A 27,127-nucleotide genomic window follows, 5' to 3' on the forward strand; every position below is an offset into this window, starting at 1 on the left:
TTCATCAGACAACCATCAAAGTGTCATCGGCTTGGACGAGTTTAGACATGAGCGGACCCATCAAGGATACGCAAAAACATTTTATTTCGTGCATCTTAATGAAATTTCCAATGGCACAAAATCTAACTAATCAACGGTTAAAAGGACGAGTTTAGGCATTCTCCGATCACTAAGCATGTTCTTTAAGCCGAGAATGACAGACGTAATTCAGATCGCCACTTTTTCAAAGTGAAGCACATTTTTTTCGGGCGAGTATTCAGGGGAAGGTAGTATGGTAATAATGGTTATCGTTAAATTCACTCGCAGTCATTTATATTTGACCAAAGCAAAATTTTACAATTCTAGCATTTGTGCATCACTCAAAGAACTTTTGATTTGGAGCTATAAGTAGTTTTACTGAAGTGCCCCAACAGCAACACATCCGTTTGCGTGTAAGACTGTAAATATGACCAATTATCAAATGGCGTCTTCCGTCATAGGCAATATTATGTTGGGTGACACCCAAGAAAATTATGCTACCAGTTGAATTCTATATTTAGATGGCGAGGGAGAATAATTTACATTGGTGGTGTAGAATCGGAAAGTCTAGAAGTGTCTGTTAGGAATTTTTTAGAGTTATTCATAAAGGAATTTCATGAGTACTTACCTCCCCCCCTCCCTAGTTAACGTAAATCTGACGTACTGTCGTCATTCTCATTAAGTTTATAAACAAAACAATTCGTAAACTACGTCAACAGACACTTATCTCTTTCTATGTGAGCTTTCCGTAGTTCAAAGTCGAAGCCACTGTAACTATGGTAAATCTCGAGCGATCCACGATATAGCTGATCAACGTTCTTCATCAAAGATTTCTGTATCGTATTCATCCTTTTCCATTCTAGAAGTAGAAAATTCATTTTCCCTTCGTTACCAGGCTTCACGGCCAAATCTACTGAACACCTGAACATTAATATGAAAACCAATGGCGAAATCTAGTGTCTCTACCGTGAGTGAAATGAGGAAAATTCACACAGAAGGACCAAATAGGCGGACAGGTTAGGACCAGGGTGGATTTAGGGTAGGATTGTAGGGGGTGCACACCCCCTCTAATCTTACCTAGAAAGGGTACGGGGGGTTTTCCCAACGAAATATTAATATACCAAGAGAGATGAGCACAAGAGACTGGGACGAATCCTGGCTAGCACAATGCATCGAATAGTCTTCTGTTATTTTTTCAAAAATCTCTTAGAAAGTAAAAAGTTTAGACTGAACAAAAAACTTCGTACTAAACGTTGATTCGAAGTGATAAAAGCGAAAAACTTTCACAAAAACTTCTGGCATGGGACCTCATTCACGAAGTATTCATTGATATTTTATTAGAAAATTGAACACCCCACATACAAAATCATCCAGCATCCATCCCTGTCAGTGGCCCATCCAGCATCCATCACCGTCAGTGGCCCTCTGGTTTTTCAAAAGGTAAAAAGCATTCGGATGAAAAGTGGTTGTTAAATCTTTCAATATATACGTAGATTATATAAATAATATTCGCTCTACTTTTGTACTGAGCACCCTTTTCTATTCGCGATTTACAAACTATATTATTATTGTTTATAAATTGCACAGCTAATTCTTATACATTATTTAATGTTTACAATACTGTTTTTAAAGATTTATTCAATATTCATACTATAATATCAAATGTTTTCCGAAAGAATTCGCATGGGTCAAAAAAATCGATATCGACGCGTGGAATCTACAAACATTAATCCCATATGATAACAACTTATTTACCCATAGTAATCGAAATAATCATCGCTTGATGAGTCCCTTGAAGACGTCCGATCTTTATAACCTGTAAAGTAAAGAAAGGTTGTAAAAAACGAGGAACGAGAAAGGCATAACATTATATTTCAAATCCCGAGGTTTGATTTACCGTAATCGTAATAATGGTTTCTGTAACGGGCATTATCATCTTCTGAACTTCCACTCCATTCCTCTTCGTCAGGATAATCATTTCGCCAATTACTCTCGTCTGAAAGAAGGGCAAACTTATTATTTCATCGTAATTCCTTGTTGAACGATAGAGATTCCGTTACTTGAATAGACGACAATTTCATAAAGTATGCAATACAACATAATCCGAAGAAAAATAGATCTTATTATCTAAAATTCAAATTGTTTGAAAGATACAACTGGAACTCTGGAAGATTTCGGTTTTATTAAAACAGCATCATAAAAATTATTTAGAAAAAGCCCAGGATATTACATTTTCAATTCAGTATCTTGCTTATAGCATGAATTTGAGTTTATAAGATACATTTCTTCGGATTATACAGTCTTATATTCCGTTACTAATTCATTAAAGGCTAACATGCTTTCATGGCGTGTAAGGCACAACTAAGACGTTCGTTCTACAGCTCTATAACATTCTTTTACAGCACGCAGTGAACTGTTATCGTTAACAATTCTATGCGAAAAGAAAGCAGGTATATTTTGAAAGTTGTGCGGCATCGTATGCTTAATTGACCCGTTTACAAGTGGCAGTGTGGCAGATCAACAACAATCACCGGAACGAAAAAGTTTTAAAAAAAAATTCGCCACCAAAAAGGGAAAAAGTTTTAAAAAAAAATTCGCCACCAGAAAGGTAACGAGGGAATGTTGTAAACATCAGGACGTCTTGCAGTGTTAGATTGCATGACTTCGTTAAAAACCCTACTTCCTAATTAACTGTCTCACTCAGTTTTGATATAAAAGCTCTCAAAGTATTCCCCAATGAGTAGAAAATTCTGCTCTGATCGTGAATCAATATATCAACACTCTTGATCATTTAAGGCCAGTTTTAAAGTACCCATTAAAAAGAAGAATAAGAACTGCTCTTAGACTATACATCCCCTTACAGACATTTTATTGTTCTGGCTTTACTCGACCAATGAAGGCAAAAGCCATGAAAACGGTCAGAAGGAGTGGATTAGTCCATGAGCTAGCAGGGAAGGTTTGCCAACACCTTCCAGTGAGTGAACTTGCTGCAACTGACAGCCAATGAAAGAAAGCAATGACTTCCGGCCACCCGTATAAACTCAACTGGTAAGGCAGGAATGTCCATCTCCTAGACAACAATTTGCCATTATTCCTTGTTAAAGAAATTGTGTGGAATCGCATCCGTTTTTCTTACCTCCTTAGCGGTAGTCAAGTCGTGCTTGACGTACTTGTTTGTCTGGTGTATACGTCACAAGGTTTATTACGTCACAAGGTTCATACGTCATAATAGGTTGTTTGTGAAGGAAATGTTCAAACAAAAACGAAAGAAACATGCCGAACGTATTTAGAAATGAATAATTTCAATTTAAAACGCGAACAAAAAATTGCTGAAAAAGCACGTGGACATCCATAAAGACGCGTTTTATTTACGTGCATCTAAAAACGTACAGATAAAAGACAATATCTGTAGCCAATTTAGCTATAAATAGAACGATTTTGTGTAAAATCAGGTCTCGTATACAGTAACGTAGATTAATTGAAAATTTTGAATCCCAATGTGGTTTTGCCTTTTTGATATGTTTAGCCTTGTCGTCTACATTAAAGCCCAGTTCATAATATAGATGTAATTCTATCGACGACGAAGTAGGTAATTTGGATATATTATTGTGCAAATATCTTCTCAATTATGACAATTACAACTACAGGGGTAGACAAAAAAAAGGAAACCACCCCCTCCTCCCTCAATAAAATTATCGTTTACGCTTGTCACTCGTCATTCTTTGATAAAATATTACGGAGTGGTCGAACGAAAGCTTATTGTTTAAGAATAAATGAAACAAAAACGTATTGTTGACAATCGTCAACTACAACATTAATCGCACAAGTAAAAGAAAGATAAATTTAAGAAAAGACAGACATATTGTTGACGTCATGTCATACATGTTCAGCAATGTTATCAAAGCACAACCGCGGGTGTTCGATGCCAAAGTACAATCGTTTTCATGCACGTACGCACGCTTCTAAAGCCCGCCGCACACTGGTAAACTTGCTGCGCGTACTTGTTATTCGTGACAAGTGCGATCGACAAAAGTTCCTAGTGTGCGCGGAAGTTTTGAACAACATTTGTCATTCGTGACAGATGAGTCAAATATCAAACGCGTTTGACATTATCTGTCACGAATGACAAATGTTGTTCAAAACTTCCGCGCACACTAGGAAATTCTGTCGATCGCACTTGTCACGAATAACAAGTACGCGCGGCAAGTTTACCAGTGTGTGGCGGGCTAAATGTTTCACAGTAGCGTTGTAAAGCCTGGCCCTAACTTGCGACATAAGCATAAGCACAAGTGTCTTCACCTGCTACAAACATAAGCATAACTACGCAAGAGAGGAACGGAGAGTTTTGATAATCTTGTGTTTATGTTCAAGCCTGATTCTCTCGAGGACCAGGCTTAACGAGCACAAAAATAAAAGTTGCGTATTTCCTTCACCTGGTTTTCGCGAGAGCTCTAATTACCTCAAAGACTGATTTTTTTATTATTTTAGCAATGAAATGTTCTGTACGAGCTTTCGTTGTACTACAGCGACGTCAATTCATTTTAAGTAAACATTTGATTTTCATAAGTGGCCCCGTCTACCCCCTGTATTTTGCTCACGTATATTAAGCCCGCCGCACACTGGTGAACTTGCCGCGCGTACTTGTTATTCGTGACAAGTGCGATCGACAAAAGTTCCTAGTGTGCGCGGAAGTTTTGAACAACATTTGTCATTCGTGACAGATGAGTCTAATGTCAAACGCGTTTGATATTAGACTCATCTGTCACGAATGACAAATGTTAACGCCTAAGGAAATTCTGTCGATCGCACTTGTCACGAATAACAAGTACGCGCGGCAAGTTTACCAGTGTGTGGCGGGCTTTACAGTCAGTAAGTATATCGCCAATGAAATTAAAATAATTACAGTCGGTAAGTATATCGCCAATGAAATTAAAATAATTACAATGATATGTGAACTGGGCAGGCTTCGCAAGCCAATACGATCAATGGAATCTTTATAATTTTTTCTGCTGGTGGTAAAGTTCCCTTTGTATAAAATATGGAAACGATGACGTCAAGGAAAGCAAAACTCAAAACAAACAGGGCATGGCCGAAGGACATTTGCATCTAATAAATATCTTTGAACGATTGTTTCGAATAAAGTCGCTGTACGCTCAACATTTTATTGGTCTCAAATAGGGAATGTCATCAAGTTGTTTTGATTGCATCGTAAACTACAGTTGTTACGTAGCACTTCGCTAGAAAAACAAAGAATGTTTTGAAAAAAAAACCGACTTAACGCAAATTTATTCAGTAACTATAATAACGACCAAATGCTTTCATTAAAAATAAAATTATCCCATTATGACCCAAATGATCACTAATTACCGCCTTGACGTTCGTATGTATTTTTTATAATTCCAGTCACGCGGCTGAGGCAACAAATATTATTATAACTCTCACCATTTGAATCGTCGTCATCATCGTAAATGTTCGTTTCATCATCGGAGAGTTCATTGACAAGCTCGTTTTCATTCAAGTGGACGATGTCCAGGCTAAATTAGGAAATATATTCATAAACTACACAAAACTACATCATTCAAAAAGTTATTTTGGTTTGTCAGAAAATGCAAGGTCAGACGTTGCTTGATCACACACGACATAAAACACAGAGAATTTTTCGCTGAATTCAAAAATGGAAGAAAACGTCAACAAGACACATACATCTCGGACAATACTCCAAAATTGTCATCCGCACAATAAACATCATAAACGTAATCCCCTTCGAGAATATCCAAATTACTTTTGGCACCTAAAGAGATTGGTATGAAAATAACTTCTACACCGTCGCGATAGATAGAAATCGTAGGGGGTATTATGGATGTATTGAGGGAGGGAGTTAACCAGGCAAATTGATTAATGATAAAGAGAATTGAGTGAATTGAGAGGGGATGAATTGAGGGAGAAAATGAGGGGAGGTGAGGAATTGAGGGAGAAAAGAAAGAGGAATTGATGAGGAAAAATGGTAAGGAAGGAATGAGGAAATGAAAAATGAGGGATGGAGGAAGGAGGAATGAGGGAAATCAAATGAGGAAAGGAATGAAAAATGATGGAGGAAAAGGATGAATGATCATCAGGAATGGAATCAGGAATCGGAATCATGGTCGGGAAATGGAGGAAAAATCAGAATCATGGAGAAAATCAATCATCCATGGATCCGGGAAATCGAGAATCATCAAGGAGAGGAATCATAAATCATAAATGAAAATCAGGGATGAAATTGAGGGAAGTGATCATCGAAGATCAATCAAGGATCGAGATGAATCAGTCATCATGAGGAAAATAAATGAGGATCGAGGATGAGGATCGGAATGAGGAAGAAATAAAAAATCCATAAATGAGGAAAAATCGTCAAGGAATCGAGGAATGAGTCAAAATCGTAAAATGAGGATCAGGAATTGAGGAAATAAATGGAATCATGTGAATCGTGAAGGAATGGAGGAGGAATTGAGGGATTGAAAATGAATCGAGATCATCATCATGGATCAAGGATCATCAGGAAAAGAAATGAATAAATCAAAGGAAATGAAAATGGAAATCAAGAAAATAAATGGAAATGAGAAAGGAATAATTGAAGAAAAAGGAAATAAGGAAAAGAAAAGAAAGGAGGAAAAGGAAAGAAATGAAAGAGGAAAAATGAAATGAGAAAGGGAAATGGAAAGAGAGGAAGGGAGTGAAATGAAGGAAGAAAGAGTGAATGAAAGAAGAAATGAGGAAAGAAGGAAGGAAAATGAAATGAAATGAGTGAGGAGAAAAGTGAATTGAGGAGTGAGTGGAGGAAAATAACTTTCACAATGTCAAAATGAATCAAAAACAAAATTCAAACAATCAAATGGTCGGATATAGTATTAATGAGTTCAATATGAATTTGTAAAAACAAGCTTAAGAAGACAAAGAGCATGCCATAAATATATGATAGAGAACTTGCTCAGCGCATCTACAAGCACCAATTTCAGAACTTGCTCTGTCACAAATTAATTGAGAATTAATCTGAGCATGCGCAGTCAACTCCACCAACTCTTCAAGATCATGATCATGACAACGACCAACTGTATGTACTAATACCGATTATGGAGTAATTAGCTTGCTCAGTCACAAATTTTAACATAATTTATTCGCCCATGCGCAGTCCGCTTAAGCATGCGCAGTCCTCTTAAGCATGCGCAGTCGACTTGACTAGCTGCACAAGTTTATGGTCATGGCAACGACCAACTGCATCTACTAGCAGCGATTTTGAAGTAATTGGCATGCTTAGTATCAATTTAAATGAGAAATCATCTGCGCATGCGCTCGATCATGCGCAGTTGACCCGACTAATTGTTAATAGTCATGGCAACGACTAACTACATGCACTTGCACTACATTTAGGGCACGAAGCTCACTTAGACGCAAGTTATCAAAGAAATCATCTGAGCATGCGCAGTGGTGACTTTAATAATACCACAACTTTCGTAAGCCTTTGAATTTATGTATATATATATAAAGCTAATATTAGGTATTGTAGATGTCAACTAGCAGTGGAAGCTGGGTGCGATATAGTATGCAGTGGCTTAGGGGCCCACACTTCGGTGGCGACCGCACTCTCCCTGCGTACCCCGAGCAAAGCCTATCGCAGGTGATCTCGGGGTCTGATGGGCGGAAGCTTGCTATTGCATCTCCCAAGTAGGATAGCGTGGAGGGGCCGAAATCTCCTACCGAAACGTTAACATGCGGCGTTCTAGTGCCTTGCGCTTAAGAAGGTATCGGGAAGCATGGACCGAAAACGGGGTTTTTTGCTTTTGAATTTTATCTTTTTGTTTACAAAATAAACCAATATTCATAAAATAAACCAAGCAATGTTTTAATTAACTTCTTTGACACTGGGATTTTTCTGGCACTTATAATTTAAGACAACCTTAATTTATACAATTTTTATTGATTTATATCTTTCTGATTTAACTCTCTCATTTACTGTTTCTTCATGGCAAAAAAGGATAATCTAGTTCCCTTAATTAACATGCGACGCTCTAGTGCTCAACTATCTCGGGGCATCGGGAGGCATGGACCAAAAACGGGATTTTTTGTTTTTAAAATTTGTCTTTTTTCTTTACAAGAATTCTTCTCATAAAAGAAACTAGAACATCCAAGGATACTGCAAAGGTTCAAACAACGTCTTCCTTTTTCACTTATACTTATACCAACTCTAAACCTATTTATACGTTTTTTAGTTGTCACCTTTTACTATGTAACTTTCTCATAACTCTCTCGTGATGAACGACAGCCGTAAAGCCACATAAAAATCCTTACAAAAAAGTCGTTAGCGCGACAACATGCCAGTACTCAAGCTTTTCTTTGATCGTTACGCTTTTTTCTAACCCAAAATGGTTAACATTTACTTTTCTGCCTTCTGACTTTATAAATAATCGTTCTGAATACTACATAAACAATACTATGTCCGACCATTTGATTGTCCGAATTTTGTAATTTGATCTTGTATTTTTCACACGTGTATGTACCGTCAGAAAGTGGATTGAGGGAGGGAGTGAATTGAGGAGGAGGTGGTTGTATAAAGGGGGAATGGGTTTAAGCATAAGGAGAGACTATGCGTGTGTCGAGCGGTTTATGGAAAAATTCATGTATAAATACTTAAAAATATAAGATTTTACACTCCATGGGGTCGTCGCTCATTTCGTCTTTTGTCAGTTATGACCCGTGATTTCAAGACTATCAAAGAACCGTGTACTTTGTTTACGAATAATTTTATGACCGATCCAGACAAACCCTTTACCTAAACTGAAGAAGTGTGAGAGAGGAGGAGTAGTCTCTAACGTTCATGAGTTTACAAGTCAATCTATCCCGTCCATAAATTAGTATAAATAAACGGAAAAAGTTTGACGGGAGTGGGCAGTTTTGGTAAGAATGGCATTGTAAAAATAGGATAGTCCAACAAACCTTCAGTGATTTTTAGTTTCTCGCGAATCATTTTCACAGAATTGCAAAGGATAGCATTTGGATCAATATCTTCTTTATCAGAATATACTTCTTCATCTCTATACAAGAATACATGAAAAGTGCCAACATTCTATGGAGTACTGTATTGATCAGGGAACAGGGATCCGATTCCGGCCAGAAAACCTAGTCTCTGGCCAGAAAACTCACGCTTCTACCAAAAGCCTCCGTCTCCAGTTAAAACCTACGTGTTTCAGCTCTGGTAGAATGTTTTAGGTAGGAGAATTCATGAAATTTGATAGTGGAGCATATCGTTTCTCGGTAACTACAGTCCCAGCCAGAGAAAAAACGTGCTTATAGACGCCCTTTGATGATGAAAGACATGTGAAAGAAGATATTACCAGAGGTGTAGGTGTGGGCATTTGTCCTTGTGGCGGTACTAATATTGACCGGTCTTCCAAATATTGTAACAAATAATTTTGCAATTTTTGTTTTGAATGAAGCAAAGATTTTTTTAAAAGACTTTAAATTCGATGGGAGACTACGGCTTGTCTTAGCATGGATATACTCTAAATTTGTGAAAGTTTTTACTTTTTTCTTCAACAATAACTTCGTACTAGTTACGTGTGAGATTTGAACCCGGGAGTATCGTTACATGTTTGTTGATCTACCTTTGTGGTTCACTTCACATTACTACCTCTAAGGTTGTCAACATCATCACCAACAGTCCTCAGGACTCTACTAACCTGGACGATCTACTTTAACAAACATGCAATAGCTAACTTCGTACGTTTGTTGAAATTCCGACATTCATTCGATCACTTGCATGTTTTCAAAAATCTCAATGTCGGAGCATGAGTTTTCATCTCAACTCCGGCTTCGTCTCCGGTGCACAACATTGGTTTCAAGCCTTTTATCGGCAAATATCTCCAAAAAAACCCCACAAAACTATATCGAAATATTAAAGCTTCACCTGTGCTCAGTACTGTCCAAGACAACATCATACAACTGGTACAGTCGTAGCATCTCAAGGGCCGAGCCATCTACCTCGTCGCAGGCTTTCTCCTCATTTTCTTCAACGTCCCTTTGTTTCGATACTATTTTATATCGTGATGTTTGCCTGGATAACTTTAAACAGGAGAGAAACAAGTACATAGTTATATTGAATACTACGTAATTGTCTATTGGACATCTTTAATTATCAACAACGCACTTTTTTCGTGTCCTTTAACTTCTCGCAAATCGAGTCCACAGTCAATTCACTTTTCGGATTTTCTTTTACTTTCGATTTGTGACTGTTGATGGAGGCGAGTTTTGTCTGGAAAATGGAAAAACGTCAAAATTTGGTAGTATCGTTGAAATAACGAGAAGCGCAAAGATTGATTTACCAAAATCTCCTTGTCCGTATTTTCAGAAACTGTTCCTGCCAGTCGAAATATTCGTTGAACAGCTGAAAAAAATGTAACATTATCGCATAATGATTCAACAAGTGGAAATGTTGGAATAAAAAATCGATTTGACTAAAATGGTAGGCTTTTCTATCATATACATGCACTTGGTCCAAGTACGTAGAACACCCTACAATTTTTTAGACCATGCACCGGTGTGTCTGAGACTTAGGGTTTGTATGTCCCAGGATCAATGACGCATTTGAGGCAGAAATATGATACAATATGGATAATACTTAGATGCAAATCAACTTTAGTTTTATAATGAAATACAAATAAAATATATGATTGTAATAAAGTAAATGGTTTGAACCCGGGAGTATCGTTACATGTTTGTAGATGTAGATCGTCCAGGTTGGTATAGTCCTGAGAAGGACTGTTTTTGTTGTTGTCGACTGACGTTTCGACAAACTTAGCGGTAGTCATCTTCAGAGTCAAAAAGAATTCTCTGAAGATGACTACCGCTAAGGTTGTCGAAACGTCAGTCAACAACAACAGAAACAGTCCTTCTCAGGACTATACCAGCCTGGACGATCTACATTTACAGACATGTAAAAATACATGATTGTAAAAATTATATTTCAAACTTGACTAAACAATTCAATCTTATAGAGATTATCTTGTAAAATATGTATGGAAAGTATGGCAGTTTACAATGATGTCTTTAGTATGGTAAAAGAAAGTGTACATTGAGAAAAAGTGTGGCAAATGAACTTAAGACAGGCACGTAAATAGTTCTAATGAAAATTTAGGAGAGAATATTCATATTTGCATGATATGCTGTATTAGTTTCCTTTGAAATGCATCATTCTTTAGGGATTATAAAATGTCCCCCACACTGGCAATTCCCCATATTTGAAACTGCCTAAATATTCCTGGAACTTAGAAAGACAGCAATGAGCCAAGTGTGCAACTTTTTTAAAAACCAAAAACATTGAGTGTGCATGCATCTGCCAAACTTTCCATATTTGGCATCGTCTTGTTGGATATGAGCTCTGACATTCTTACTAAGGCATAGGGTGGGGGTTAAGCCAGTGGTTACACAAATCAATATAAAAAAATGCTGCAGACTTTTTTCATATGAACTAATTATAGTGTATTCAAAACTTTCAAAACCTGAATTTGTCGATGCCAGGTGATCTTCATTTGTGTACTTCTTTTTGAAAGCATGAGATACCACTAAATCAAGTTGCATAATTCAATAAACAAGTGTACAAAAAGAAAGCAATTAAAAAATTGAGTAAGTAATTTAATATAAACACATACTAAAGTAAATGATTTCAACGCGGGAGTATCGTTAAATGTTTGTTGATGTAGGTGCATCGTCCAGGTTAGTAGAGTCCTGAGAAGGACTGCTGTTGGTGTTGACTGACATTTTGACAACCTTAGCGGTAGTCATCTTCAGAGTCACAGACAGTCAACACCAACAAAAACAGTCCTCGGTCTCAGGACTCTACTAACCTGGACGATCTACATTCATGTAATCTACATCCATGTAAAAACATACATACATAAGTCACCTAACCAGGAAACCTATGTGAATTTCCACCGTTTCTAAGCAAAATATCGAACTAAAGCAGTGTAAAATAAACTTACGAAGTATGTCTGCGGGATCAGAACTTCGTTTTCGTTTGATTCGTAGGACAGCTTTAGCGGAGGTTTGAGAATTTTCAACTTTCCCTCCTCCTTGAGCTGTGGCCATCTTTGATCCTTCAAAAAGTTAATACTTTATGTAATCATGAACGTAATTGAGAAATTGTGTCATGGAGGTGAATACACCCTGGTACATCCATGGGCAATAAAGGACTTTGATGGTTACCCCTCACAGCGGATATGAAAGAAAACTGTTAGAAAAGAAAAACGAAACGTGTGGTTATTTTATCTAAAATGTAATTGATTCCTCCACATATCAACCAATCATTTTATTATTGGCAACCACTTGTACATTTGAGAGTACTCAATCTATGGGTATACCAGGACAGCATAATGTTCACAATGAGAGGCTACATCAAGATATTTCATAATTGGAAGATCAAGTTATGTTATTTACATAAAATTTCTCTATTCATCTGCAAGTGAGCATCTCATTTGCAATTTAAATTTAAAATTTGAACTCTAGCAATTATCCGTCCACTATTTTTAAAGCAACTTCGTCAAGGGGAGATGATTCTAAAGATTGTTTAGACAAAATGGTTATAAAAACTGGTAAATACAAGCAAACATATTTTGCATGCTTTGTACAAGCAATATTATTTATGATGATTTATGCTATCATTAAGATAGGTGGTTTTCATCATTATTTCATAAGAATATGTAGTGTGATAAGTCACTTCCTTGAGAGCAATTTTTTTATCTAGCACCTTGAAGTTCACAACATTGGTATCGGAAGCAACTGTGTAAGGTATCTCATACTCCATAGCACATGTTGGATTGTAGTCATGAGGGACACTGTCCGAGGTTTGGATACAACATAGGAAATCATGAGTACAATCAGCTGGAGCAGTTGTGTTCAGGAGGGGTAGACTAGGGATACGCCATACAATGCTTTTGTATGCAGGCTCATACTTTGCAATGCCAGTGGATGTCTCTATGGTTGTTAGTGGTCGATTCTTTCTATTTCTCATTTTGATTGCTTTGTGAGAGTTTGTCGACTTGATGCTTTTCTCACCAAAGAATAATTTTTCCTTCATGAACAGTTGCACCCAAGATTCGGGAATAGGCAAATAAAGTCGTACATTCTTTCTTGGATACTTTGAAAGTTTTGTGTCATCACACAACTTTACTTCTGCACGAAGTTCAACACAACTTTGAGCATCCATGATAAGTTCACACTTGACAAGCAGAGGCAGAGGTTTGGCTGGGCGAACACGATATTGCATCACTTCAAATGTGCAAGAATCTAGGGGATTGAGTGTGATGGAGCGATTTTGGTTGTACATATTGGAATTGACAGTGCTATGAAAGTCACACTCTTCCAGCTTGATCCATTTGTGTACCCTTTGAGGCATGTACTCATTGCGAAGTCTCAACTCCTCTTTGCTTTTCACATTGATATCATTAAGGACCAATTCGCACTCTGCATTACCACTGATGAATGCGCACATAAATATTCGCACTAGTATCCCCAACATCACTACTGATCCAGCTTCATCGATGATCGCTGAGCATGTATCATGAACATTGATATACACAGCTTCGGTATTGTGGCAGATGCCTCGATCTCTGAATATAGGCAAGGAACGAATTGCCTGTCTCACAACCTCAATGAATTCCTGAATCTTTGTGTAGGAGTGTGATGCTACCTTCAATATGGGAGTTTTCTTTGCAATATAATGGACATCCTTCTTTGACATCAGCTTATTGACCTCCTTGTATTTGACATACAAAATTTTAACTGTGTGCACTTTATGATCATGCTGCTGCTGTAGACTGGGACGGGTTAGATCATAAAAACATTGCAGGGACACCTCGCGAAAAGGTGAAGACTCATGTTCATGATACAGTTGAAGAATTGATCCATTCAGTTTTATGATCACAGGACGCCACTCACGACTGCGGAGAGGTCTCTTTGCATCTGGGAACCTGAGCAACATTGACCACGTGGTGCTGAAGGATTTCTGAGGATATGCTGGTAATGGTTCATGAATGCCTTCTTCAAAAGTTTCCACTTTTGAGTCTGTTGCGTCAACCGAAATCGACACTGGCGTAGCATGCGAAGATCCAGATGTTGTGCTACGCAAATTAGCGTCAGTAATGCCCTCTACGTTTTTTAAAGTTTTTGAGATGGAGCTATCGAATTTCAGTTCCTTCGTATCTAACAGAACACTTACTACCTCTTTTTGTGGCTCAATGCAATCAAACTGTTGCAATTTGCCATCTTCAGCGCAATTCGACTGAGCGTTCGTGTTGCTAACTGATTCTTCACGGCCATTATCGGTTGTGTAGCTTTTATCTTCCGACTCAAATTTTACCCATTTGTCCTCGTTTGATGTGATGCACGTAGGACTTTCGTCCGATGACCCGTGTAGTTTTTCTGGTTCTCGTAGTTTTGGCCTTCTGTTGTATTGTGCATTATTTTCACAATCGTCGAATGCAACCCACGCTTGAGAAGTAGGTGTAACTGTATACAAATCTTGCAGATCGGTAACGTCTGTAGCAAGATAATCCCCATAAGATTTCATGGAAGCGCTTTTGTTTTCTGTTTCGTTCGACGGGTGACTGTCGTCGGTATTAGCAAGTAGCATCGCTTTCTCCGCGTGCATTTTAGTTGCGTCCTTAAACGACGTGTCTTCGTGTTCATTTTTAGTGCTCTCTCGTTCATCCGATAAAAGAAATTCGTTATCCGAACGTCCACTCGATATATAATTCATGCCTCCGTCTGAAATTGATAGTATACTCTCTAACTATAAATTATACAGGCGAATCAAACCACAAGATGCTAGCTTTTTTCCGTATGGGCTTCACGATACGGCTAAAGTTTCTCGTTGTTGCTACAAACCAATCAAACGAACCAGCTGTGCGAGCTACAAATGGGTCGCAACAACAATGACAATTACAGGCGTTTCAAATGTTGCCAACGAAAAAGTAGTTCTCCCTTCTCAAGTCGTTGATCAATACAATTTAATTTTATTGCCATAAAACAAAGTGCTTCGAATCGGCGATTCTGCAATTACGACAACAAGCTAGAAGCAAATGGAGATTATAGCCTTTCGTATCCGGGAGTCAAATATCCGAAGGTATGACGACGGTTATATGTCTGCTGCCCGGATTTGATGGGGGGCAGCGTGCTCGGCAAAACCAGAAACATGACGAAGAATTCTCTAAAATATCCTCGTGTGGTGTTATGGTAGCATTTGAGCCAATTTATAACTAGTGAATTGACGTCAATATGATATATCAGAGGTCTATGGATTTGATATCTCGCATAACCTCCACACAACAGATAAAGGCTTGCAGCAGCGTGGGCAATAGGGCAAAATAAACGATTGTTGCTGTCATAATTCACAAAAGATGCCCGTGCGTGACTTAACCTCTAAACAAGGTCACGATATATGATGGAAATTTGTAACAGACGATTTTCCGAAATAGGCATAATGGAAACATGAAACCGCGTTTACCCATCGTCTTTAGAATTAGAAATGCACGCCGTACTATACGTAGCAGTGATCTTATCGCCCAAGAGGAACCAACGACAACTTTTCACAGAATCACAGTATCGAGAAAAGTATTATTAGTCCGTCAACGGAAATAAAGTGTTGAGCTTATTGCGATGTTGCCAATCGCGTTTTGATTTAAAACCAATCGCCCGTGCAGAGGCTAATATATGCTTTCAAAGTAAAATGAATCCTCAACTCCAAGTTCTCGTTCTGCGCTCTCGTCGTTTTGACGCTTGAATGTCCAATCCAATTCTGTACGTCATGACGACTCGTGAAGGCCACGTGCGCTTCTGTGCTTTCTTTTCTCGTCTTTTTTCAATGATGTACAATTGCAAGTGATTTTATTGCTGTGATTGTATTGCAGTGTTTTAATTGTTATGCCTGTTATTGTCCAGTATAGTACACGCTGACAATGAATTGTATTGCGGCGGCGTCAGTGTAATGTTAACGTTCTGCTTCGATGATCATTTATACAAACGTTTATTCAAAAGGACATTGTCAATCTGTTATTATTTCGTTTTTTACTAATTTTTTATTGAGATATCTGTTTACAGATATCACACTTCACAGTCATGATTTCGCGCTTTTTGCACGCTTTGCACGATTCGTTCATAACAATTTTGGTAATTATGTAAATTATGTAATAAAATGTGCCTCTAAAATACTACAAATATATGGCATCAAATTCTTCATATCCTGAAATTTCCTCTGTACAAACTATTGGCCAATTCATCTTATTACCTTAATTAATCTCACTGTCACTGACACAGCTAATGCTTGTCAAGCTGTTTCCAGCTTAGAGCAAGCAATTAGTTTAATATATTCATGACTAACATATTGTGCATTTGTGATTTATTAAAAATGCAACATACAGTGATATTTTTAATATGAAATTTACTTGAAGTATTGCAAATTGATCTTTCTAATGAGTAATGAAATCTCAAACAATCAAACTGTTAACTTTGGATGTACATAATCTTTTATGTGTTTGTCTACTAAATTAGCTAGTACTACATGATTATATTCACTTCAATATTTATGGTGATGTGTGATAAAAATTATTAACCAGAGCCTTGATCGTGCAAGTTAACAGAATGTTATTTCTTCATGGCAATCTTAATTTGGCTTTCCAAGAAGTTAAAAGCCATTTCTGCATTCTTTCGATCTCTTTCCTTGGCTTTGAGGAATTCTCCTTCGGATTTTGGAAATACACCCTCTCGAACCACTTTTTCTGTCTTGAGTTCGATCCCATTCTCACCCTTTTCCCAGAATGAAATAAACTGAAGATCCTCGGGAGCATTGGAAGGTGGCAAAGCAATGTACTCCTTTCTTTCAAGGCCTTCTCCTTGGACAAGGAGCAAGTTTGAAGACCTATGAAAATATAAATTTTCTATTTGATCTTCATTCTCCAACATGATGATCTTCAGTCCTGTTGTGCTGTCAGCTGTCACTGTTGGAATCTAAATTCGGGAAATTCAAAAAAAGTATTAGAAGCCATAAATCTTTGGGATATTCTAGTGAATATGATTGTAATTTTCTTGTACCTTGATGTTGGGTGATATTTTTACGAGGATGTTTGAACTTTTGGCAATTTCTAGTGTACCAGACACCAATTGGGCGGACATTGTCAGCACAAGATCTTTACAATTCTCAATCAAAATATTCGCGGCTTTCTTAGCCAATGTCATCTGACAATTTGTACATTCACCAATGTAAACGCGAGTACTCAAGCCATCCGGTTCAAGGGCCATACTCAGGTCATGTCTGTTTACGACTTCTTGTTGTGGACGGGTACTGAGTTTGAAAATCCCCTGAATACCTCCTTGGTTTGTTTCAGCCATATCGTTGACAAGTTTGACAACGAACGATTTTACAAAAGTAGGTACGCACTGCGTACATGCATATCGGTGTAAAAGATTTTTGAACAGTCATGCGGAACTTAGCGGATGGTATAGATGATAGTGTAATAAAGTTATAGTGTTTGTTTGAGAAAATTTTATGTGTGCAATAATCTGAATTGATTTTCGCACGATTCATACTACATCCTGATCAAGACATAGAGATCAATGATGTATTAAAATTTGATTATTTTTCCGGCAGCCTGCGATCAGGTAAGCAAATAATTTTGAACTTGAATTCCACAAGAAGTTGTCACTAGAGTTCGAATTTGAAATATTTTTTTCATTTTTTTTCGCCATTTTCTTTCAATGCTTCTTGAAAATTATGAGACATATTATAGTTTGAAGACAATATCATTAATATACATGTGCAAAGAAGTCAAAATTCCAACAAGGCATCGTTGTTAATTTAAAATAAACGCGGCTGTGACTTTGTGCAAATGTGCCGCTTGGAAAACAGAATATCTGTGAATTAAAGGGTGACGTGAAGAACTACTACAGTAAACTACTTTCCCTACCTCTTTATCTTTCCTTCGGTGCTTAAAACGAATCAAATATCGTAGAAAATAAATCAAAACTATGATAAATATCCACAGAAACGTCTAAGTATGCCCGCGTCGACAGCTTTTGATTTCAACTTAATACTGTAATTCAATTTTCCCGCCAATGATCATTTTTGAGCCCACAGTCATTGATGATGCGTACCACAAACCCGGTGGGGGGAGGTAAAGCCGTGTTTGTATGTTTGCAGTTGTTCTATTTTTTTTGCACTAAAAGAAAAAATAAAAATATAAACATCATTTTCATAATTATAAATTTTCAAACGAAAAACTAGATTTGAACAATACTAGTCAAATTTTATGTGAAAAAATTTTCCGTTCGGAAAATACACACACTGCAGTCTGGTGTCAGGATTATAAAGTGGAAAACAATAATTCTCCCAAATAAAAATTAGTATTCAAAAACTTCAATTTTTATTGACTTAGTTGTTCAAAACTATTCTATCTACTAGACCTAGTCTTCTGTATATATCAATATATGAAATTAATTTATCCCTAAACTGGCAAACGAACACATTAAGAAGACCTAATTGAAGTGGTTGACGTATTTTAGCAAAAAGAAAAGAAAAGAAAAACACGGTTTTAAAAGTTGAAAACGTTGATTTATACTTCGTCTTCGATAACACAATTTCAACAAAATTAATCAGTCAGAGAATTAACATATTAATTCTGATACGGTTTTAAATGCACTGACACAATAACATATTAATTCTGATATGTTTTATTACTAGTCCGCCGCTCTACCTGTTGAGCTACCAAGCCCACAGCAGTAGTGGGTTTGTGGGCGATTGCCAATTTTTTTGGTATCGATACCACCTAATACCGCGCCTAATCCCGAAGTAGTCGATACTGCGTGGTACCGAATAAGGAGTTAGATGGGTGTTCACTGTTCAGACATTGCTTCAGATTTACTAGTTAGATGAAGACCCCGCCGTTGAGGGGACGGCAGGGTGAAGAAAAATTAGTCTATAGACTCATTCTGTTGTTCTCCTCCACGGAAATCTTTAGTAAAAGGCGAAAGATTTATACGCGGATTGAAGGAAAACCAGAGTTTGCTTCCAACGTAGGTAGCTTTTCGTAATTATATGAACAATTAAGCTCTTGGAATTACGGTTTGTGAAAAGCGTGGGTTCTACTTATTTACGTGCATGCGCAGAAGTCAAACAGTGGACAAATATTTCACCAAATTATCATGTGACAGAAAAATGTGGGTGGTTGTGGGTGGTCTTTGCTTGTTTATTCTGTTAGCCACGTGGCTAAAGCTAGCCAATAGTATTTCTTCAATCCCATAGATCATGTACGCGTGATACATAAAAAATCTTACTTTTTTTAGTTTTTTATTTTCCTAGTGTTGGGAAAAACATAAAAATTTTGTTTGTCAGGGAAATATGGGATTTTTTTGGTTTTATTTTAGTTCTTATCACAAATGCCGTCATATCCGTGTATGTATAACACTAAATGCAATCTATTTTTTAAGTAAAGATGAAAAAGAAAATGTACATATCGCCATACCTCGCGTAAGTTTCGTGTATGTATTATCATTTGGAGCAAAAAATTAAATAAACACTGGGAAAAAAGAATCAACGAACATTTAACTAAACGTGAAAAGACATGAACGACGCCAAAAAAGATGCATAAATGTATTATATAGTAGACTATTTAGTTTAAATAATACCGAAAATGTTTTTAAAATAATAGCTGTTTTGTCTATTTTATACCGAACAGTTTGTGACAAACAGTTTGTCGAATCATTCTTCATTCTTGCCGATTATGTTTCTCATTTCTAAGGGACATGCACAGGCTTTATTTCAGGGGGAGTTGACAAATTTTAAGTATTGTTGTCTTCTTCCTCCCATCATGGCACCAACCACTGAACTACGGAAGTTATCGTCCGGTCAATGTTCATTTGAGTTGCTGGTACAAGATGAAATTTTCAAACATATTGTCACATTGCCATAGTTTTTTGCGTGGTTTACTTCAAAATGCTTTATTTACTGTTGTTATACATCCAAATACGTGAAATTGTCGTCGACAAATGTTTGAAGTTGGAAGGAACAGCAGCAACGCGCCGAAGACATTTTGAACTTTGAAGTAAGCGAAAAATTCAATGATGAAATGGTATTTGCAATAATTATTTATAAAATCTAATGCACGCAGTAATGTTAAGAGGCTAAACTTTCTAAAAATTTCTGCCCTCCAGGCTTTTTCTTTATAATAATTGATCTAACAATCAGCCTTAGGACTGATTGTTCATCTATGGTGGACCACGCGCCGCGCAGCATTCATTTTCACTCAATTCAATAGTAATGGTGTCTATGTCCATTGAAACTGCACTAAACTCAAATTCCTTGCAAAATCAATCAAATTTTATTTTCTTTTGGTCAAATTTCAGGGTATAACTCAAACTTTCAAGTGTGTAGTCCTAAAGGCTGCACCTCATGAGCTTAAATTTTACAAGTTGAAAATGTAAATTCAACCAAACAACCAGAAATTGACGCATTTACACATGAAATGTGGCTTCAAGGTTTTATTGGACAATTTGCCTCAAATGTATTTTAATATCTTTATATTACATGTCTAACTTATGTAGTTCACAGAGTATGGGGGGATCTTTCAATTTTTAAAGTATTTCGTATGAATTACCTATCTGTATGTTTACTGTTGTAACTAAAAATTGTAAATGATTTATAAAACCGTTATAGCTTTAGTATCGAACTTACCACCATCCTTGCTGGTTCAAACACCATGTCAACTTAAAGAATTCTCTGTTTTCTTTAACAGTTTTAGTTTTTTAAGGTTTTGGCATACCATGAATGAACTACAACTAAGTGTAATATAAACATGTTTCAGCCCACTTTGGCTGTATTAAAAGATTCATCAATTGTTTGAGATCGGTTCTTTTATGTATTGAACTATGGTCGCATGGAATGTTTATGCATAATGTGTGTTGTAACTTTAATAATTAAGGAACTGCGGCTATTGGCTACTGGAACTATTGTCTAGTCCATTTCAGTTTTAATCTAAGATGTTTTACTGGGTTTCAGTTTAGAGCTGATAGATCTACCTAGGATGAATAAAGTTAATCTAGTTTGTGTTTGAAATGTATTACAAGTTGACTGTAGCACATGCATTTTGTATTTTGTTAATTTTTAATGGAAAAATTTAGGATGCACTTTTTGATGTTTAATTATCACAAATCATTGGATGTGCAGATGTCTGAGCAGTTTTTCACTTACTTTGTAGAGCTATTTAGTATAAATATTGAGTTGAAGTTTGTAGTTTCTAATCTGTTCCAATAATCTTGATACCTCTCCTTCTCTTGACTCTTCTCTCTCCTCTTCTCTCTCCTCTTCTCTCTCTCTTCTCTCTCTTCTCTCTCTCCTTTTCTCTCTTTTTTCTCTCTCCTCTTCTCTCTCCTCTTCTCTCTTCTCTTCTCTCTTCTCTTCTCTCTTCTCTTCTCTCTATGCCTCTCATCTCCTGTTCATGTCTTTTGTCTCCTCTAGATAAATAAATTATTCATGCATTTGATTTTAGACATGACAACCAAAAAACTGAGAGTTGTTTTTACTTTGGAAAAAAAGAAGCGAAGGACAATATTAAATACTTAACAAAGAAGAATCTACATATTAAATGCATGAAAGAGGAGGTAAGATTTACGTTGTTAACTTCACCGTTCATTTTGAACAGCCAACGGAGAAAAATTATAAAAATTGTAACAAACAATATACTATGGTAGCGGGCAACTTCATTGATAACCAGCGACCCCGGTGTATTTCGTATTGGTGCGTAATCTTTGTCAGTGAAATACATTATGTAGCACTTACTACTTAATAGAGATTTTACGTAATTTTCAGGTTGGCAGGATTCGAACCTTGTGTCGCGGGGTTGATAAGCGAATCCGCTTACCACTTCGCCACTCAAGCTTCGATGTATGTATGGATTTTTTATGGTATATAATCCTGTTCAACCTTTAATGTACCAAGAAAGAAAAAAAATTGCTCGACTGTGAGAAAATCTTGACTTTACTTTTGGTACTTGTTTCCCTATACTCGAGCGAGGAAGTATGCGAAAGGATTCATTTCATACACGGCTACGATTGCAATTTGCACTTTGCAACGACAGCAATGAAAAAGTTGCACTTATTGTTGAATCTTCCAATTTTCAACACTGAGTGGAACTTTTCAAACTTTTGCAAAAAAAGAAAAATTACGATTCAATTAAACAGAAAAGAACAAAAACGCCGTTGCTGTCGATACCATAATTTTTACAGGTTTTTGTACATCAATTAACGTTTAAAATGGGAATGACCATAAAGTCGTCAAGTTTATGGTTGCAGCATCTTCAACACTTCGTTCTACGAATGTAAGCACCATTGCTTTCGATATTTTACTTTTTTACAGTTTTGTTGACTCTCTCTTGATGATTTGCTATGAATAAAAACAACCGGAAACATTGTTAACTTTAGCTGTTTTAAGCGGGAATATTTTCATCAAGTTTTTTTTTTAAGGTCATAAATTCCATTTCTTGTTCAGCAGCAGTCGGAGTTAACGACAATCTTGATTGTTCATCAACAAATACATATGCAAGCAATTGAGAATATGTCTTTAAAACAACAAATTTACATTGCTTTGAACAACCTCAAATTTTTTGAAACTTGTTGGTTTTGTACAGACTTGTTCAACTTCGTAGAAAAGGCAACTCCTCACCATGATGCCTCGTAGTTAATAAAATCCAAAAACTGAAGTTTAATATAATATTTTTATGCATGTCTCTAAGTATTTGTTCCACTTGATTATTTGAACAAATGGCCAGATATCTATCAAATTTAATCCTAAAAACGATAGGTAGTGTTACTAAACAAAAGAGTTATGTTCTCCTTTCATTAAATATATGCAAAATGCAAATGAAATGCAAAAAAAGAAACTCGAAGAAACAATAAAATTTATCCAATAAAGCAAGCATTATCTTATTCTCTAAAATATTCATTCCATGAGTTCGAAGCAGCAAGATGTTGTTTGCTTCAAGTTTTGGTACTTACTATTAATGTTGAGGCGTTTTTGAAACGAGCTTATGTCTCTATAATGAGGAAAGTTGTTATTCAAAGTAAAAAGGGGTGAAACAGTCCGAATATTTGCAGCTCCGTAAACATATGGTTACAAATGGTCCCGTACGTTTGGTGAATAACAAGCAACATAAATTCGTGGCTCATTCTTATATCATGTTTGTGGTGTAAGCAGACGACGAGAACCGCGACGGTCAATTATTCCATACGGTATTTATTGATGAACGTTTATATAACATTTGAAGAGTGAAAGGCCATGGCCAAGTAGAGAGGATAAAGACTACCATGAAATCTGCTGTTGAAAAGGGAGAAATAGTCGAATATGATTGACAAGTTCTCCCATTTTTGTTTGTCATTATTGGTGAAATGTTTAAAATGTTATGATGTATCAGCTCCTGTAGAGAAGTAGCAGACCAAACTGAGGACATACATGTCAATGTGATCGTTTTATTCATCTTTCTCTGCAGTTCTTTCAAGAAAGCTATCTGTTCTCTTGAATCACACCAAGTCATTTACGGTTCCCGTGTCCAACATTTTTAATATCACGGTCTCTAGGGCTATTTATTGCGATTGTAGATATATATATGGAAGTGGAAATCATGAATTGGTTGTGATTGTGGATATTAAAGGAAAATTTACAATTGTTATTTGGTAGACTGTGCTAACAAGAAACAGCTATCAAATATTGGTAGCAGCTGCTAAAAGAAATCTGAACAGGGAAATAATTTTTAAATGGGCTACAGACGCAATGATTGGATTTCATGTATTATCCCAGGGCCATAGAAAGTGCTAATGTATTGTTGTTGACTTGTTGTGTGACAAAACTGACGATAATTATTATTTCTTGAATCATCTTTAATATTTGTGATAATTTCAATAGTTTATAAATTGATGGTATTGATGTTGGTTTGTTTCCTTGTCACTTTACAGAATATACGTGCTTCTGTCACTTTATAAATTAATATACTAGTATATAATTATATTTATTTATATATGTATGATTTTTTTACCTTTGTTATTTTAAATACAATAAATTTTCGTTAGGTCTCCGTCGATCTGCGAGGTCGAGTGGTTAGATACAGGTTGCTCAGGTTGAGGTGTGAGGTTCGAATCCTTCGAGGGCCAGTTGATGTTGGGCATGGTGTGATAGACATTAGACTTGCAACGAACGAGGGCCGTAAGTGTGAGAGTGACGGAACCGTTGAGGATGGTAATGTTGTGCAAAGTGCGCAAATGGTATTTCTCTTGTTGAATTTTTCGAAAATGGAATGCGACACTTAGAAAAAATCGAAAAAATAGGGGATACCCACACAATTTTTTGGCCGAAAAAAACTAAGTCTTTTGATCAAATTTTTCAATGACTCCCTAGAAGTTAGGGAGTCATATTTTTAATAGTCAAGAACCTCAGAGCAAACAGATCGCCCTTAAACTCTCTCCTAACCTCAACCTTGCACTCAGTCCTGAAATTACAACCCATACCAGCACCGACACAGGGACGAACCAAGAACCTCGTGCATTGGAGGTCAGTCAAAGCCCGTTGAGCCAGAAGCTCAACAACGAATACTAACAATTTTTGGTCATATTTCGCTATTTTTTTAAACTTGAAGAGAAAGAAAACGAGTTGGTGTTGAACCTGAGATATTCGGTTACCACATTTATCATGTACTATTAAAATTGTTTACGCGTTTTGAACCACATAAAAAAGCGAAAGAAAACGAAGCGCTTTCGTCCCTAAAAGGTGTGAGCATTGAACTTGGCATCAGAAGCATTTGACCACACGAGGAAGATTTAAAATGGAGCAGTATTTCTTCCTTCGTCACCTATTACTGAAAATGATGGGCAAATGCCTTTGGCGGCAGCATAGACATCATAAAATACAAAGAACGAGCTTGCTCTAATGTTCATTTTAACATTGCATTTAAAGGAATCCATGTTTCAAACCAGAGGAAATAAGATAAATAAAGTATGCACAATATCATGCATTGCCATGTAGTGAATGAGGGCAATGACGTGCATGTCGGTCCTTAGTCAATATTCCTCATTTAATGTGTCGGTACTTTAAAGTAACTGAAATACTTTTTCGTACAACCCAATCTATGAAAGTCGTCGTTTTATGTAGTCGACGGCATTTGCAAAAATCTCGTTGCCTAAGAGGCGACTTTTGAAAAAGTCATCGCTTTGTACACCATTTGCTCATCGTTATAGAACATTCAAGCATCCATTACACGTTTGAACCTAACAACAGCACGGTAGAAGTCTCGATAACATAAAGGATCAACCAAGAACAGAAAGTGAATAATATCTATATGCATGTTGTTGCATGTTGTTATGCATGTCATTATGTATTTGTTTCACGTGATTATTTAACAATCATTATTCGCATTTGAACAAATCACAGGATACCTATTAAATCTAATCTTAAAAACAAAAGAGAACTATATTCTCCCTTCATTAAACATATGCAAATTGCAAAAAACAATTGACCATTGTTCTATGGTATTGCGCAAACCATCGACAAATAAATTTTCAGCCTGTTAATTAAAGCAAGCGTTATTTTGTTTGCTTAGTCATTGAGGTGTAAAAAATTTGGTGACTTCAAGTTTTAGCATTTATTGTTAATACTGAGGCGCATTGGAAACGAGTGTATGTCAGTACGAAGTTGAATATAGTTATTCAAAGTTAGAAAGGATGTTGATACTATCGCGGCTGCGTAAATATAAACTTATACATATGGTCCCGTACGTTTGGTGAGCAACGAGCTATATGCATTCATCGTCTCAATTGTTATGGAAAATTTTGGCAAAGCGCTTTATACCTGAAGACGAGTTTGCTAATGTCAAAAATATTCCTCTTGAGCTAAATGCTCAAGACTCTCAGCAAATTTTGAACTTTCTTTAACCTTTTTCTTTTATGCATTTTTAATAAAGAATGATTGCTGCTACGTAAAATATCCAGAGTAGTCTCGAACCAGTGGAGCAGTACACATAAACCACGAGAATTTCGCTTGAGCAACATGTTTTCGATACCTTAAGTGTTCTGGATCTTTTATTTAACCTTTTTCTTTCATGCATTTTTAATAAAGAAGGATTGCTGCTATGTAAAATATTCAGAATAGTCTCGAACCTGTCGACCAGAGCACAGAAACCATGAGTATTTCGCTTGAGCAATATGTTTTCGATGCCTTGTGTGGTATGGAAATTTTATTTAACCTTTTTCTTTTATGCAATTTTAATAAAGAACAATTGCTGCAACGCAAAATTTCCAGAATAGTCTTGAACCAGTCGACCAGTGCACAGAAACCACGAATTTATCGCTTGAGCAACATGTTTTCGATGCATTAAGTGTTCTGGATTTTTTATTTAACTTTTTTCTTTCATGCATTTTCAATAAAGAACTTTTATAAAAAAAAGTTCCAAATTCTTTTCAGCATCGTCAACGAGTAGCAAAAGTATGGTGGTCACTGTCTTCGCCTTCTCCGATCGATGTCCCAGTTCAAACCCCACCTGTCCCATCGAAGGATACTACGCTAAACCATGTCCACTTAAGTCAACGTGCAAGTTACCGTAATGGCTGAAAGAAGAGAATGGTGGTGAATATTGGGGAAAGAAGGTAGAGATGTACGGAATACAGAAGGTTAGTTGAAATATCACTTTTTTTTTCTTAATTTTACAAAGAGTTTAGTACCTGCAGTCCACTGAAGCCGATAATATTTTCTCCTGAACTAAATGTTCAAGATACCAATTTGTTTTGGAACTTTTATTTAACACTTTTCATTAATGAATTTTTAATAAACAACGATTGCTGCAACACAAAGCTACCTTACAGGTATAAAACTTTACTAGTTGATGAAGGGTGTTTTCAACTTGAAATAAAGAAGGGAAATCAAGCATGATTTCTGCTTTATGGTATAATTTTTGTAAAGCGCAAAATAACTCAAATATTATAGTCAAAAACCAATGATTATAAAATATTTTCACTGTTATGTGTAATCTTCAAATAACGTTAAAAATGGAACAAT

The 27,127-nt window shown here is 36.5% G+C and overlaps 3 protein-coding genes, 2 long non-coding RNA genes and 1 other non-coding gene across 6 annotated transcripts; 2 read left to right on the forward strand and 4 right to left on the reverse strand.

Moving 5' to 3' along the window:
* Positions 1-40: 40 nt before the first annotated feature.
* On the reverse strand, positions 41-18,120 carry LOC124453685 (probable RNA polymerase II nuclear localization protein SLC7A6OS). Its single transcript, XM_047004508.1, has 12 exons — positions 18,006-18,120; positions 12,030-12,143; positions 11,550-11,612; positions 10,374-10,435; positions 10,199-10,303; positions 9,959-10,113; positions 8,989-9,086; positions 5,722-5,809; positions 5,461-5,552; positions 1,916-2,014; positions 1,774-1,834; positions 41-877 (listed from the first exon to the last, which is right to left on the reverse strand). Exons 2-12 carry the CDS (start codon positions 12,133-12,135, stop codon positions 829-831), a joined length of 978 nt encoding a protein of 325 aa, XP_046860464.1. The 5' UTR covers positions 12,136-12,143; positions 18,006-18,120; the 3' UTR covers positions 41-828.
* LOC124453688 lies at positions 1,287-2,583 on the forward strand. The gene is made up of 2 exons (XR_006951161.1): positions 1,287-1,458; positions 2,421-2,583. It is a non-coding gene; the product is annotated as an uncharacterized LOC124453688 (long non-coding RNA).
* LOC124453682 (stonin-2-like) lies at positions 12,307-15,817 on the reverse strand. Its single transcript, XM_047004505.1, has one exon. The coding sequence runs from the start codon at positions 14,801-14,803 to the stop codon at positions 12,683-12,685; it is 2,121 nt and encodes a 706-aa protein (XP_046860461.1). The 5' UTR covers positions 14,804-15,817; the 3' UTR covers positions 12,307-12,682.
* LOC124453687 lies at positions 16,427-17,455 on the reverse strand. Its single transcript, XM_047004512.1, has 2 exons — positions 17,134-17,455; positions 16,427-17,049 (listed from the first exon to the last, which is right to left on the reverse strand). Exons 1-2 carry the CDS (start codon positions 17,428-17,430, stop codon positions 16,687-16,689), a joined length of 660 nt encoding a protein of 219 aa, XP_046860468.1. The 5' UTR covers positions 17,431-17,455; the 3' UTR covers positions 16,427-16,686.
* Positions 18,121-18,975: 855 nt separating the features above from the next.
* LOC124453786 lies at positions 18,976-19,101 on the reverse strand. The gene has a single exon (XR_006951189.1). It is a non-coding gene; the product is annotated as a U5 spliceosomal RNA (small nuclear RNA).
* Positions 19,102-19,910: 809 nt separating this feature from the next.
* On the forward strand, positions 19,911-27,079 carry LOC124453106. The gene is made up of 3 exons (XR_006950997.1): positions 19,911-20,138; positions 21,582-21,693; positions 26,537-27,079. It is a non-coding gene; the product is annotated as an uncharacterized LOC124453106 (long non-coding RNA).
* The last annotated feature ends 48 nt before the right edge of the window (positions 27,080-27,127 follow it).

This window comes from Xenia sp. Carnegie-2017, unplaced genomic scaffold (assembly GCF_021976095.1).
Source record: "Xenia sp. Carnegie-2017 unplaced genomic scaffold, XeniaSp_v1 HiC_scaffold_25, whole genome shotgun sequence".
In the NCBI taxonomy this organism is placed as follows: domain Eukaryota; kingdom Metazoa; phylum Cnidaria; class Anthozoa; order Malacalcyonacea; family Xeniidae; genus Xenia; species Xenia sp. Carnegie-2017.